At 45.1% G+C, this 17,102-nt stretch overlaps 1 protein-coding gene across 1 annotated transcript in view; it reads left to right on the forward strand.

The window, feature by feature from the left end:
* Window positions 1-16,807, forward strand: part of antxr2a (ANTXR cell adhesion molecule 2a) — an 81,079-nt gene extending 64,272 nt beyond the window's left edge. Inside the window, exon 17 of the mRNA XM_080766896.1 lies at window positions 14,659-16,807. Coding sequence (XP_080623022.1) covers window positions 14,659-14,697 — 39 coding nt within the window. The 3' untranslated portion in view covers window positions 14,698-16,807. The remainder of the gene's footprint in view (window positions 1-14,658) is intronic.
* The last annotated feature ends 295 nt before the right edge of the window (window positions 16,808-17,102 follow it).

The raw sequence follows: 17,102 nt of genomic DNA on the forward strand, positions 1-17,102 counted from the left end.
CATGCACATTGCCCTGATGCTTAATTTATACTTTGGGCGCACGCGGGAAAATATAGCCAATGGTATACAAGAAGTAGACATGGGCTATTTGTGGGGGCTCCTGACACAGAGCGTGCAACGAATTACTAATTAAACTAAACTTGTACACACAAGTTGTAAGCGGGAGGGGGGGCGGGGGGGGGGGGGGGGATATGCTCTGTGATCATTGCGAACGCAATGAGCACTTACTATGAGACCTAGCAGATCATGTCTGTCTGTGTGTGTGTGTGTGTGTGTGTGTGTTGTGTGTGTGTGTGTGTGTGTGTCTGTCTGTCTGTCTGTCCCGCTATCCAAATATGGAGTGTGTTGCATCAGCAATCACTCAGCTCCATATATGGGCACAAAAGGGGCCAGGTCCACTCAGCTCATATATGGGCACAAAAGGGGCCAGGTCCACATATACAGTAACAGCGGGACAGACACACAGACAGACAGACATGATCTGCAGGGTCTCAGCTGCGTTCGCTTCTCGCGTTTGCGCGTCTTACTGGTAATATCCTAATTATGTAGGCCCTCTTAGGTGAACTATCTCGTGAGACATACAGTATATATACAGTATAATAAGCACATTGTAATGAATTGCATCGCTGCTAACCCTTGCCGTTAGGAAAGCGTTATATGTTTTGTTTTTTAATGGCAAGGAATAGCAAACGGCGTATGTGTCTCTGTTTTGTTTGCATATATTATTACAGTTAATACTGAGGCTTTGAGACAGGGCTCCGGGGGCGTGGCTTCCGTCACAACTTCCACAGCATATGGGCTCAGATTAGCATAACGCCGGCCTAAGCTAACCGCGGGGAGCTGGTTCGTATACTGTAGGTCTGCTATTTTTTTAATCGTGAAAATATGGCACAAAACTTTGAATATATATTCTCTCAGAGCGAACGTTTTTAACTCATATCTTTGCTTATGGGCGGTGGTTCCTGGAACAACATATTTTCAGATGGGGGTCGGCGGCCAAATACATATAATTTTTGGGGTCCTTGACGTGAAATATTGAGCACCACTGATACAGAAACATGAGGTATTCCAGAAAACATTCATGTTTTCTGGAATAGAGCTACGAAATTCGAATATATATTCTTTCAGAGCGAACGTTTTTAACTCATATCTTTGCTTCTGGGAGGTGGTCCTTGGAACAACATATTTTCAGAAGGTGTGCGGCGGCCAATTACAAATACATTACATTTTTGGGGTCCTTGACATGAAATATTGAGCACCACTGATACAGAAACATGAGGTATTCCTGCAGAAAACATTCATGATTTTTAGAAGACGTGTAATTCCGACTTCAGGCCTAAATGTGCTTAAAGTCCAGTCCAGGAACCGACCGCCTCATCATGTGGTGTTCCTATACTGCCGTCGTCTGCATGCGGAACGCTGATGTCATTATATTTACTGCTTAATATGACCATGTGGCGTGATAAGCATATTCTCCTCAGAAGACCTAACAAGACGTTTTTTATCGCCGGCTCTTTTGCACTGAAAACGTAGCGGAGGCTTATAATGCCTCGTTTTCATATTTACACCCTGTTAACCCATTCAGGACTGACGTTGAAATGTAATTTTTCTGAAAAAAACGTAATGTTTTCTATATCAGTGGTTCTCAATATTTCATGTCAAGGACCACAAAAATGATATGTAATATGCCGCTGACCCCCCCCATCTGAAAATATGTTGTTCCAGGGACCCCCCCTCCCCCAGATGCAAAGATTTGAGTTAAAAACTGAAACTCTGAAAGAATATATAATATTCAAAGATTTCAGGGACATTTTCAAGATTTTTCAAAAAATATAGCAGACCTACAAGCAGATCTACAAGCTCATAGAGCGGCACTCGGTGCTGCGCTATGAGCTTGTAGATCTGCTATTTTTCAATAGCTAAAGCATGACATAATGCTTAGTTAGAACACCCAAAGGGGTTCCCGCCCAGAAGGGGTTAAGTTTACAGCCACATAAATAACAGCCTTTCTCCGCCAGTGAAATGTGAGCCTGATTTATTTTTGTATTTTTCTAATTTATTTTTTTTTGCTGTAAAATCGGATTCCGCAAAAAAACACCTGCACGGCAGACTTTGACTGTATAAATGATGCCCCCGGTGACTTTAACGTGAATCTAACGAGGTCATTGCGCTAAACGAGTCGAACGGCCAAACCTCTCTCTACGTCTGGAATACGAGAGCTTGTGTCGTGATTTACAGCAGGCGGATCATTCTGCAAACGGAAGTGTTTTTTTTTCCACACACACACACACACACGACTCCACTTGTTGGCTTGAGCAGGTTTATTTGAAGCCACACTTATGTGGCCGTGATATTTACGACTAGCGACTGTGTCTGTGTGTGTGTGTGTGTGTGTGTGTGTGTGTGTGTGTGTGCGTGTGCGCACGTGTGTGCGTGTGCGGTTTCGTGTGTGTGGTTTCGTGTGTGTGGTTTCGTGTGTGTCTAAGCGTTCGAGTTTGAGGTCAGATGTTAGAGTTGCTGCATGGCCAATATTGATGACACCATGAGGGATCTCCATATATGGGCGTTCCCATTGGCTTAACCCATTCTGACCTGAGATCAGATTCTAAAAATGTCTTCTATACATCCTGACAGTTTTCTGAAAAAGCCATGTTTCTATGTCAGTCGTTCTTCGATTTTTCTAAAATAGCAGACCTATACAAGCTCGTAGCGCGCCACTCTGTGACGCGCTATGAGCTTATAGATCTGCTATTTTTCAATAGCTAAAGCATAGCATAATGCTGACACCAAAAGCGGTTCCCGCCCCAAAATGGGTTAATATCGATGACATCAGGGTGTATCTCCATCCCTGATGATGATGTCACTCACGCCAACCAAACAAACAACCGACTGACCGACTGACAGGAAATGCACGATTTCATAGTAATTGCTTTGTAGGAAAGAAACGAGTGTCCACTGGTGTTCTGGTGTCGGGGCGTGGCCTCCCGCTGGGGGTACAAGGAACGAGGGGTGGCGGTGGTGGTAGATTTAGGTCATGGGGGGGAGGGTGGTGGGGGGGGGGGTCTTGTTGGCGCCATGCCCGGGACCATTTCCTCCTGCATTACACTCATCAGAGACTTTAACCCATTCTGGGCGGGAGAACCCCTTTTGGTGTTGTAGCATCATGTGATGCTTTAGCTATTGAAAAATAGCAGATCTACAAGCTCATACGAGCTTGTAGGTCTGCTATTTTTTTTTTTTAAACTGTCAGGATTTAAGACATTTTTTTTTTAGAATCTGATCTCAGGTCAGAATGCGTTAAAGAACCACTCTGTGCGTTTATAGAATCTGATCTCAGGTCAGAATGGGTTAATATGTTTCGCCCTGTAGGAGGGACGGGCGCGCTGGCACGTGCACTGGTGCACCGCACTGTGACCAAATGGCTGTCTCAGACGCACGCACGCACACACACACAGACACACACACACACACACACACACACACACACACACACACACACGCACGGTAACACACACACACAGACACACACACACACACACACGGCACTGACAGCTCACTCCAATTACTGGCCCTCTGTCATTTGGAGCCATATCTCAGCTCAAAGCAGAGCATAATGTGACCCCCTGTCCAGCAAGGCAACGCACACACACACATGCACGCACATATGCACACGCGCGCACACACACATGCACGCACATAATGCACACACACATGCACGCACATAATGCACACGCGCGCATGCGCGCACACACACACATGCCGGATTTCTTTACTTTATTATTATACGAATTGTAGTGCAGTTTTTTTTCATATATATATATATTTTAAGTACCATGTTTGGGAGCTTATAAAACGATACACAGACCCTGGACTGGAGGCTATAGAATACAGATATATGGAGTGTTGGTACCATTCTGGGCGGGAACCCCTTCTGGTGTTCATTATGTTATACTTTAGCTATTAGAAAAAATATCAGATCTACACGCTACGCTACGAGCTTGTAGGTCTGCTATAAGTCTTGAAAATGTGGTGCAAATCTTTGAATATATATATATTCTTTCAGAGCGAAGGTTTTAACCCAAATCTTTGCTTCTGGGGAGGTGGTCCCTGGAACAACATATTTTCAGATGGGGGGTCGGCGGCCAATTACATATATTTTTGAGGGTACTTGACATGAAAATGTCTTTGACATGAACGCGCTGTCCGTTGACTATCATTGTACACGTTCACGACGGACGACGCTCGTGCGCGTTCAACGGCAGCGCGTTTGTGTGTGTGTGTGTGTGTGTGTGTGTGTGTGTGTGTGTGTGTGTGTGTGTGTGTGTGTGTGTGTGTGTGTTATTAGTTAGTGTGAACAAGAAATTACTGGAAAAAAAAAAAAAAAGTTTTTCTCCTCTGGTGAAAAGCTGGAATTTGCGCCATGGCAAGCTCTCCGTCAAATCTGGTCACATTTGGTATAGGGTCCCGCTGGCTTATTCAAAACTATGAAAGCCCCATCCATCCATCCATCCATCCATCCATCCATCCATGGCCTGGCTGTGTGTTGGATAGCCTGTTCTTTCTGTTAGCGCAGGGGCGCCCACACTTTTTTGACTTGAGAGCTATACCTTCAAAATGCCCAGCTAAACGAGATCTACCCACCCAAAGAATTGCCAACTTGCTGAAAATAATAAAGTAAAGTAGCCCACCTTTGGAATAGTGGTCACATATAATAGAAGGGTGCCAATGGAATTGGTTGTTTTTTTAGCAGGCCTATACTATAACTTTGTAATGCTACTGAGGTTTGTGCGTAAAACACTTTTGAAAACATAGAAGATATTGCATTGTGGCTTTGAGCTGACAGGCACTTTTTGATGTCAAAAGTCAAGTGGCCTTAATTCAAGTTGCAGATGCCTATTTTAAATTAAAATTATATATTTTTAGGGGCATCATGTGATCTATACCTGCACAGCCTAGTGTGTGATCTACTGGTAGATCACCATCTACCTTTTGGGCACCCCTGTGTTAGCGTATATAGCATCATTAATCACTCTATTATACTTCTATGGCCATAGTCCTATAGGAAAATTGGCCTCAGATCCTGTGCAGCAGGGGCGTGGCCCAGGGGCGTGGCCCAGGGGCGTGGCCCAGGGGCGTGGCCCAGTGCGTTGCGTTTCAAATGAAATGCGAATCAAAAAACAGGGGCGGGTTCCACATGGAGTGGGCGCTACATCTAAATAAGACGGAAGGGAAACAATTTCTCCTTGAGCGGGTGGTGGCCTACTACAATTCAATTTGGAATTGGATTCCCTTCGGACTATTTTCATGGTATGCACACACAGTGCTTCAGACCGGAAAGGGGAGTGTCCGCTCAGATTCTGAGCGCAACGTACTTCCCTCACAGGGATACGTTCCTTTTTTCCCAGAAGTCTTTCTCGCCCGCCTAGTGGCGAAAAATAAAACTTCTGGGAACTCAGATTACTGTAGCCATAATGTGCAGCTCAACATTATCTATCGTCTTCTGATGCTGTCGTGTGACGCTGTGATCACGACGCCGTACAGGGCGGTCATTTACGGAAAAGACACAACAGGTATAAGAAATGATGGAGTTCTAGGAGTTCTCTTCCCGTCAACAGCGATATTATACAGTATACCGTCCAGCACACCCCCCCCCCCTCTGATGAGAAGGATTCTTTTATCAATTTAACCCATTTTGGGCGCGGGAACCCCTTTTGGTGTTAGCATTATGTTATGCTTTAGCTATTGAAAAATAGCAGATCTACAAGCTCGTAGCGCGCCACCGAGCTTGTAGGTCTGCTATTTTTGAAAAAAATCGAAGAACGACTGACATAGAAACATAGCTTTTTCAGAAAACTGTCAGGATGTAGAAGACACTTATAATCTTATCTCAGGTCAGAATGGGTTAAAATTCTTCAGGCCGCTTTGCTGCTGTGGCACACACACACACACACACACACACACACACACAAAAGGCCGCCCGGATCCGAGTGGCACATTGGCGGCGCCACACATTCACACTACAGTTATTTGGACGGTGTAGCGCGGGCGGGCGGGCAGGCCGGCTCCCGGCCCGGCTCTGGACCGACCCCTCGGTTGGATTCTGCTCGTCCATTAGTGCCATCTGTGCCTCCCTCCCAGCAGCTCTGTGTGTGTGTGTGTGTGTGTGTGTGTGTGTGTGTGTGTGTGTGTGTGTGTGTGTGTGTGTGTGTGTGTGTGTGTGTGTGTGTGTGTGTGTGTGTGTGTGTGTGTGTGTGTGTGTGTGTGTGTGTGTGTGTGTGTGAGAGAGAGAGGGCCCTGTTGATGCCAACACCATTGGCATTTCTCTGGAACAAACCAACGGGGACGGTCGATGCCCAGAGCTTTCTCTAGCCCATTCTGACCTGAGATCAGATTCATACGAGGTTTCCACTGGACACACACACTGGTCTGATTAACCCATTCTGACCTGAGATCAGATTCTAAAAATGTCAGTCGCTCTTCGATTTTTCAAAAATAGCACACCTACAAGCTCATAGCGCGCCACTCGGTGGCGCGCTATGAGCTTGTAGATCTGCTATTTTTAAATAGCTAAAACATAACGTAATGCTAACACCAAAATGGGTTCCCGACTAAAATGGGATAGCTGCCAATGATGTGTTTCTGTTCTTTGAGTGTGAGTTCTTTACCTTACAGCCAAGGCACTCGGCTCACTTTCTGTTTTTTTCAGGGCATGTGTGGCATTTCATGGTATACAGCAAATGGCGCTCTCTCTCTCTCTCTCTCTCTCTTCACTGTACTAAATATGACATCGTAATAATTGTTATTATTATTATTATAATGATGAGTCTCTGTCTGTCGTATTTGCATGCCTTATATTATGGCTCCATGGGTGGTCCATGGCTCAGGGCCCAGTTCCAACCCTGTGTGTGTGTGGGCTCCTCCCCTAGAGTTGGTGTCGAAGTGTCCTTGAGCAAGACTCTGAACCCCTGATTGCTCCTGATGTGCTGGTTGGTGGTCCTTGTATGGTTTGCGCCGCCATCGGTGTGTGAATGTGTGTGTGAGTGGGTGAATGTAATGCACAATCTATATGTAAAGCGGCTTGGTTGAAGGCGCTATATAAATGTCCCACTTACCATTTTACCATTTAACCATTTACCTTTTAACCTTTTACCATTCACCGTCGCATGTGCTTCTACAGGCCTCAAAAGTGAGAGACCTCTGCCCCTGGTTTTGGCCCCCTGGTTTTGGCCCCTGGTGTTGGCCCCTGGTCTTGGCCCCTGGTTTTGGCCCCTGGTCTTGGCCCCTGGTTTTGGGGCGTATTTCATTTTCCGTGCATGCACCATCTTAATGTGCAGTCGCGCTGTTATGTACAATGTGGTTTAGGTGTGCTGCCCCGTGGGAGGTTAGGTTTAGGGTGAGGGTTTGAGATGGGTTCTAGTTGTAGGACTAATGACTGGTCTAACCAATGACTAGTCTAAACCAAAAACTGTCTAAACTAAGCACTACACCCTCTCCAACCGACCGACCGCACGGTGCGGTCGGTCGCCTCTGTCCCGTGTTGCAACCTGTAAAAGCCTCCAATCATTTTTATGCATGGCTTTTAACCCATTCAGTACGGGAAAGTTGGGAAACCCCTTTCTTTTGAAATTATGTTATACTTTAGCTATTGAAAAATATAGCAGATCTACAAGCTCATACAGTAGCTGCCACGGTACAAGCTTGTAGATCTTCTATTTCTTTTTTTAAATCATAAAAATGTGGCGCAAACGTTTTTAACTCAAATATTTTCTTCTGGTGGGGGGGTCCCGCTGGAACAACATATTTTCAGATGGGGGTCGGCGGCCAATCATACATAATAATTTGTGGGGTCCTCGACGCATGAAATATTGAGCACCACCGATATTGGGCACGTTCGGAAATAGCGCATGACTGAGCGCACTGTGCAATGCGGACTATTTTCCGACAGCATTCTAGCCGACGGGGCAACGGTCCGCTCCGCAGCGGGGGGACCGTCGCTGCGATGCGAAAAAGCGATGGTCCGACATGCGCTGCTCCCGTGCTTGCGGTTAGGGTTAGGTTAGGATTGAGGTTTCGGATCAATATGCTGTCGGAAAAAAGACCTGCACCCGAGTACCACCGATATAGGGGCACGTTCGGAAATAGCGCATGACTGAGCACACTGTGCAATGCAACCTAATAGGCCAGTGTCTATAGAAACATACACTGTAGGGATTTCAGAAAACTGTCAGGATTTTAGAAGTCATTCTTTTAGAGTCAGACCTCAGGCCTAAACGGGTTAAAACGATGAGGAGGAGAAAGAGAAAATGGCCGACTTGTCAGAGCAGACATCACGCGTTTGGCTCCCATCTCCCAGCAGGCCAGATGGCGGTGCTGCTGTGTGTGTGTGTGTGTGTGTGTGTGTGTGTGTGTGTGTGTGTGTGTGTGTGTGTGTGTGTGTGTGTGTGTGTGTGTGTGTGTGTGTGTGTGTGTGTGTGTGGGCAGCGTGGTGTGGCTGGCGGACGGACGGACAGGGTGGGGGGGGGGGTGAATACAGAAGGACAGGGTTGCCAGATCTTGAATAGAGAAGGACAGGGTTGCCAGATCTTGAATAGAGAAGGACAGGGTTGCCAGATCTTGCCAGATAAATATAGCCCAGAGGAGCGACCATGCGGCACCCTTGTAGATCATGCACGTTGTGGATGTGCATGTGTCGTGCGTGCACCTGTGCAGTGTGAAGCTCAACAGCGCCACTTGGTCACCTGTTGGTATACCCTAAACACGCACGCACGCATTCAAAGGGACACACATTGCTGTTCAATGGAGTGGTTCATGCACCGCTCAAAGAGATGATCGAATGGGGGCCTATTGCGTTATCAAGCGCAGAGTCTTTGAAATGTCATGGTTTGAGAATATAACTGCTATAATTGATGCTTCATGTAGCTAATAGTTGCACTGAGTGTCTGGAATCAGCCATATTGACGCAGCCCCAAAGCCTTAACCCAGTCAGGGCGGGAACCCCTTTTGGTGTTTTTAAGCATTATGCTATTCTTTAGCCATTGAAAGAATAGCAGATCTACAAGCTCGTAGAGCGCTATACGAGCTTGTAGATTTGCTATTTTTTAAATCGTCAAAATGTGGCGTAAATCTTTGAATATAATATTCTTTCAGAGCGAACGTTTTTTTAACTCAAATCTTTGCTTCTGGGGGGAGAAGCAAAGATTTAGATTGGGGTACGGGGCCAATTACATAATAATTCTGGGGCTCCTTGACATGAAATAGTTTGAGAACGACTGACACACTGTAGAAACATAGGGTTTTTCTGAAAACTGGACAGGATTTAGAAGACATTCCTTTTGTAGCATTGTCGTCAGGTCTAAAGGGGTTAAGAAGAAAAACATTCTCCATTGTGTGAATAAAAATCTTTCAAAATCCCACTAGCTTATCGTTGCAGAATAAGCATCTTGCAACTGGATTACAGTCTCTCGTGCTCGCGTGCGTTCTCACACTTACGCTCCAGATGGGAGATTCATTCCTAGACGTAGACGGAAGGATTCATAATATTGTGCAACGTCTTTTCTTTTGGTCTTGATGTGATAAATGTGATTTAAGTCAAAGCCAACGCAAACATTTCTAGAGAGAGCGAAAGTGATCAGCCGTGTTTGTCCCCAGAAGTCCTCGAATGGGATGTTTGAACAACAATCATGAAATAATAATATTTAACCCATTCTGGACGGTAATGCCCAGAATGGGTTTTTTTTTAAGCATTATGTTATACTTTATAGCTATTGAAAAATAGCAGATCTACAAGCTCATATAGCGCGGCACTTGTAGTTCTGCTATTTTTGAAAATCGTGAACATGTGGCGCAAATCTCTGAATATATACAGTATATTCTTTCAGAGCGAACATTTTAACTCAAATCTTTGCTACATATTTACAGATGGGGGTCGGGCGGGCAATTACATGATTCTGGGGGTCCTTGACATGAAATAGTTTGAGAACCACTGACATATAGAAACATGCTGTTTTTCAGAAAAGTGTCAGGATTTAGAAGACATTTGTATAGAACCGTCCTCAGGTCTGAACAGGTTAAACATAACAAAATAAGCCTTTAAGTTCCATACCATGTGCAGAATGTGCTGGATTTAAACAGGAATCAATCCAACACAAAACATGAATATCTGCTGTCGGGAAGAAGAGGACACTTCACTCCAAAATGTTCATTTGTGACCAGATTTGACTGAGAGACTGCCATCGCGCAAATTCCAGCTTTTCACCAGAGGAGAATTTTTTTTTCTTTCTTTCAAAAATGAGTTAATAGCACAGGCAGACTCTTCACCTATACTAGAGCATGTCTGAAATAAGTGTCAGAGCTGAAATCGACATGTAAATAGGAAATAAATGCTTAAACATGTAGCTATAGGTGTAATGTTAGAGTCCACAGAAGACATGTAAATATGAAATAAATGCTTAAACATGTAGCTATGTGTAATGTTAGAGGCCACAGAAGTGATCCTTTCAAGCCTGTTTTCTCAACTCTCAGTTTTACTCTATATAAGCCATGTCTCCAAAACTGGTGGGTCAACTTGAAGCTATGATTCCCTGCTTGCATACGACATGAAAAAACGAAAATTATAAGAAAATCCAATGGCAGTCCCTCAGTCAAATTTGGTCACATTTTTCAGGAAATGAAAAAAATATAAAATATATTTTTTCAGGAAATTTAGAATTTGAAAACAAAGCCATATATACTACCTCATCAAAGTTGGTGTTGTGTGACTTTGAATATTGTCAATTACTTGCATGAGAGGGGGAGATGTTGGGAGTTAGCGGTTTTCGCAGACAGTTTGAGGGTCCAATGGAGTTAAGAGTTCCAGAGACACAGGAACGCACCCAGGGTGCATGCCGGCCCGATTCGGGCGAGCCGCCCCCACGTCCGAAACGGTTGAGAAATTACAGAATTACCGTGTGGGGGGTCCCTCTACTGTACTGTATTATACTGTCACTGTACTGTACTGGCACACCCGAAATCACCATAGTTAATATGTGCGTGTGTGTGTGTGTGTGTGTGTGTGTGTGTGTTAGGTTGCGCACAGGTGGTGAAAAACAACCATGCTGTTTTCGTGCTCGGACGCACCCACACAACCAGCCAGCCAGACAACCACCCACTCAGCCACACACATAGCTCCGCAAGGGAGTGGTCGCACCACTCGATAAGGTCTGGGGATCTATCACGGCAAGATTAGCCACGGACAGAGAATATTGTAGGGGTGAAATTAGCCACAGGCAAAAGAAAACAGTCAGTGTAATGAACGTCCTCCATTCGTTTCAATACACAATCTGTCTGTCTGTCTGCCTGTCTGTCTGTCTGTCTGTCTGTCTGTCTGTCTGTCCGTCCCCGCTCCAAGTCTCCATCTCCCGTCTCCCACGCCTGATGGAATGTCACCGACGGTCTCTGTGCTGACGGACTATATTGCCACTCACTACATTGGCACAGGTGGCGCAGTGCACCCCAACCCCCCCCCCCCCCCCCACACACACACACACACCATGTCCCCTCCTCCCCCCCCCCCCCCCCCCCCCCCCCCCAGCCCAAACGAACGTGGCCCACTTATACAAACGCTTATACCCGTGCCAAGTCCGGGCTCACTCATCTGGGGGGGCTTGGAATGGGGTTTGACCGTATTGTGGTGCAACTGCTTTCGCCCAACCCCACCCACCCCCCCGCTATACGCCCATATCCCTCGTGCAGCTTTTCGGCGCGGCAAAAGTCTGCGCGACTTAAACCCGCTGAAATCCACTGAACTTAGGCGCTCCGCTGGCCGCGGCCAAAACGCCATCTGAGGTTCCTTATCCCGTTCAGGACGATTAGCATCATGTTTTAGACTGTTAGCTGTAAAATAGCAGATCTACAAGCTCGTATTAGCGTGGCACCATCCATAGTGCCGCCGCGCTATACGAGCTTGTATATAGGTCTGCTATATTTTTGAAAGATGGTGAAAATGTGTCTCCAAATCTTTGAATATAGATATTCTGTATACTATACGTGTGAGTGAACGTTTTTAACTCGAATCTTTGCTTCTGGGGGAAGGGGGGGGGGGGGGGGTCCCTGGAACAACATATTTTCAGATGGGGGTCGGGGGCCCATTTACATATAGTTTTGGGGGTCCTTGACATGAAAGACTTGACATTAGAAACATGACGTTTTTGTCTTCTAAATAGAAGACATTTTTGTAGCATGGTGCTCAGGTCTAGAAGGGTTATTTGTTGACAGTGGGAGATTAGTCACAGAGGGCGCACGTCGAGGGGGCTTTACCGCGCTCAGTAGACGGCGTGCATGCTCGCAGACCGGTGTTGTTTTTGGCAGCAAATGTTCTATTTTATAGTTTTAGTCCTGCATGGTCTTTGGAAATAAAACTTTTAGTCACGTTTTAGTCACCTGGAATGTTTTAGTGTTAGTCTAGTTTTATAAATAACGTGTTCCTTCCACGCGCTACGTCCAACCAGGGAAACTCCCCCCTGTCAGGTGTAAAGGAGCAACTTGGACACTCAGGCATGAAGGAAGCATGAGTTCAAGTCCGTTGCTCTCCCCTTGTGTCCCATATATGGGGACTAGGTTGGAGGAGGGTGTGTAGAGCCCAGGATCACATTAGATGATTGACACAGGGGTGAAAAATGGGTTACAAAATCGTGGGATAAAAAATATATTAGTTAGTCTAGTTTTATAGTCGACTAAATATCATAAGATTTTCCGTCGACTAAATCTATACAGTTGATTTAGTCGATGCCGTCGTAATGATTTTTTTTTCACACCTGCTGTAAAATTGCCGATCTACAAGCTCACAACGCGTCGCAGCGTGATGCGTTGTGAGCTCGGCTATTTCAGCATGCAACTAATTGTAAAATGACTTATACAGTATAGCGTAGCCTCGTGATACGCGGCTCGGTGTACAGTACACCCGTCTACACGTTTTGCAGATCTGCTATATTATTTTGCCACGTGATGAAACATGTTACAGTATATATTTGAAGCTTGTTACAGTATATATTTGAAGCTGTTATGTAATAATTCGTTAAAAAAAAAGACATGATAAAACATTTGGGATGCGATGTGAGAACTTGACTTGACACTCACGCATGCAGGCGCACACACACACACACACACACACACACACACACACACACACACACACACACACACACACAGAGAGAGAGATAATTATCTAAATGTGATTTAACTCATTTTGGGCAGGAACCCGTTTTGGTGTTAGCATGATTAGCATGTCATGCTTTAGCTATTGAAAAATAGCAGACCTACAAGCTCATAGCGCGCCACCGAGTGGCGCGCTACGAGCTTGTAGGTCTGCTATTTTTGAAAAATCGAGAACGACTGACATATAGAAACATAGCTTTTTCAGAAAACTGTCAGGATGTATAGAAGACATTTTTTTTTAATCTGATCTCAGGTCAGAATGGGTTAATGCAACACAAATGTATTATACTGTCAGTTTAGAGAGAGAGAGAGAGAGAGACATAGACATACAGTACAATAGAGCCGGTGGAGGGTCCGTGCTGCTGTGTGTATATTAGCTGTGCTGTGGCTCCTCTTGGTGCGTTGGAGAACAGAACAGGTCCTTCCATCTCCTCCTACAGGCCTCTCTGAGAGGGGCTGAGACAGCTGGCTGGCCCTCTGCTCCATGCAGGGACCCCCACCACACTGTGTGTGTGTGTGTGTGTGTGTGTGTGTGTGTGTGTGTGTGTGTGTGTGTGTGTGTGTGTGTGTGTGTGGGTGTGGGTGTAAAGTGCAGTCCAGGGGCGACACGCAGAGGAATGATTCCGTTCTGAAGCCTCGTCGTCTTGGGACATTTTAAAGGGATCCGAATGCAGTGGTTTTTTCTTTAAAAAAAAAAATATCCATCAATTCATGAAAACTGTGACTTTTTTTTATTTTGGAATTCATATAAAAAAGTTAATATTATCTATTAGGGTTTTTATGCGTGATACCTGCATACTAGTGCACCTGGTTTTGCTATTAGATGGCTTTCTATACTTTCTATATTGACTTTGATTGATTGATTGATTGAAATATTTATTAACAGTATGAGGAATTACAATTACATTTCAAGCACAAACTCAATACAAAGACTGTTAACTGTGAGTGGACGGCCCAATTAAGCGTTACACTTGTTTGCAAGAATAATAAATTGCCCTTAAAATGTGGTTTGTAGTAGGCCTATATTGTTAAAGTATTGTCCAAGTTTTACATTTATTTTCTTTCACCAATTTTGTTTTTTTTACTTTGACTCAATAGAAGTATATTGTTAAATAAGTAATAACAGCAAATGTCTATTTCTGAATATTACAATTACAAACGTTGAAAAATAGCAGATCTACAAGCTCGTAGCGTGGCACCGAGTGCCGAGCTTGTAGATCTGCTATTTTATAAAAAAATCATGTTTTTAACTCAAATCTTTGTCCCTGGAACAACATATTTTCAGATGGGGGTCGGCGGCCAAATACATATAGATATTTTCAGGGGTCCTTGACATGAAAAAGTTTGAGAACGACTGATATAGAAACATGAGGGTTTTTCTGGGGATTTAAAATACATATTTGTAGAATATTTTTCTCAGGTCTAAATGTGTTAAATGTGTTTTTTTCTTTCTCCTGTTTCCTCCAGGGCCGGTGTATGAATTTCAGCCGTGTGCCTCATCAGTAGAAGATGAAGACTGTCTCCACGACGTCCCATAGCTGGAAACAACCAAAGACAACACCCCATAGCTGGACATCACTGTGCAAAACACAACCAAAGACAACACCCCATAGCTGGACATCACTGTGCAAAACACAACCAAAGACAACACCCCATAGCTGGACACAACCAAAGACAACACCCCATAGCTGGACATCACTGTGCAAAACACAACCAAAGACAACACCCCATAGCTGGAAACAACCAAAGACAACACCCCATAGCTGGACATCACTGTGGAAAACACAACCAAAGACAACACCCCATAGCTGGAAACAACCAAAGACAACACCCCATAGCTGGACATCACTGTGGATAACACAACCAAAGACAACACCCCATAGCTGGACATCACTGTGGAAAACACAACCAAAGACAACACCCCATAGCTGGAGACACAACCAAAGACAACACCCCATAGCTGGAAACAACCAAAGACAAAACCCCATAGCTGGACATCGCTGTGGAAAACACAACCAAAGACAACACCCCATAGCTGGACATCACTGTGGAAAACACAACCAAAGACAACACCCCATAGCTGGAGACACAACCAAAGACAACACCCCATAGCTGGAAACAACCAAAGACAACACCCCATAGCTGGAGACACAACCAAAGACAACACCCCATAGCTGGAGACACAACCAAAGACAACACCCCATAGCTGGAGACACAACCAAAGACAACACCCCATAGCTGGACATCGCTGTGGAAAACACAACCAAAGACAACACCCCATAGCTGGAGACACAACCAAAGACAACACCCCATAGCTGGACATCACTGTGGAAAACACAACCAAAGACAACACCCCATAGCTGGACATCACTGTGGAAAACACAACCAAAGACAACACCCCATAGCTGGACATCACTGTGGAAAACACAACCAAAGACAACACCCCATAGCTGGAAACAACCAAAGACAACACCCCATAGCTGGACATCACTGTGGAAAACACAACCAAAGAGATTTCAGGTTTTTGGAAGATCTAAAACCACTATGACCATTTTTTTTTATATATATATTTTTTTACTTCTTTCCCTAAAAAAGTTTTTTCCCGAATGCATATTCATAAAGAAAATAGCATTTCCTTGTATTTCAACCGCGTTGTTTAAAATAAATCAACTCAAAAGCAACGACAAAACGACAAAAGCCGGCCGCAGCGTTTCTCCCATTCGGTGGACTTTCTCCCCCCCCCACCCCCCCCCCCGTGCTCACCAAAGCCTTTAACATATTCTGACCATATTATTATTTGTGCCTTCTGTGAAAAAGGAAAAAGAAATTACGGACACAGACGGAAGCTATCTAAAAAAGGAGAGAGAGAGAGAGCGAGAGAGAGAGAGAGAGAGAGAGAGAGAGAGAGAGAGAGAGAGAGAGAGAGAGAGAGAAGGGGGGTGAGGGAGGGGAGGGGAGGGTGTTTGCCTTTGGCGTGGAAGTGGGAATAGTCCCAGTGGGCATTGCGAGTGCAGAAGTCCGTCTCCTCTTGGCATGTGTCTCGACAACGCAGAGACCGGTCCGGCTCGGACCGCGGTGGCGTGCCCGGCGGTATAGCCCCCCCCTGACTGGCCATCTTGTCACTTTAACACGGAGAAGTGCACATGCATGACAAATTATAGACAGGAGGACGGACGCCCCCCTCGAGGTGATGTTTGAAGACACCTTCCTTTTCATTATAATATGCACTCAGGACAGGGGGAATTAATAGAGCGTTATTCCTCTCGGGGACAGCCCTGTGAGCACCGTGCAGCTCTGAAAGCACCGTGTGCTGTTTGGAAAGGAGGCTGAAAACCACTCGCTTTCGCCCCCCATTGTCTTTTCTCCTGCGTGTGCACAACGTATATAATGTAAACAGGCCTATCTATCTATCTATCTATCTATCTATCTATCTATCTATCTATCTATCTATCTATCGCTCCACTACTTTGAACCCTGGCGTCACAATTTTGGGGCATATATGAGGAAATTTAAAATATTTTTTTGAAAATAACTCGAGCTTGTAGATCAGCTATTTTCCAAATAACTTATAAGACATTTTAGTGGCTCCGTGGCTAAGTGGTTACGTGTGTGTCTGTGTGTGTCTGTGTGTGTGTGTGTGTGTGTGTGTGTGTGTGTGTGTGTGTGTGTGTGTGTGTGTGTGTGTGTGTGTGTGTGTGTGTGTGTGTGTGTGTGTGTGTGTGTGTGTGTGTGTGTGCTTCTGATGGGGGGGGGGGGGGGTCCCTGGAACAACATATTTTCAGATGGGGGTCGGCGGCCTATATTTACATACATGTATTTTTGGGGGCCCTTGACATGAAAATGTTTGAGAACGACTGACATGAGGTTTTTCAGAAAACTGTCAGGATTCAGAAGACATTCTGTAGAACGGT

The sequence above is a fragment of the Protomyctophum bolini genome (assembly GCF_963924005.1).
Source record: "Protomyctophum bolini genome assembly, chromosome: 6".
In the NCBI taxonomy this organism is placed as follows: Eukaryota; Metazoa; Chordata; class Actinopteri; order Myctophiformes; family Myctophidae; genus Protomyctophum; species Protomyctophum bolini.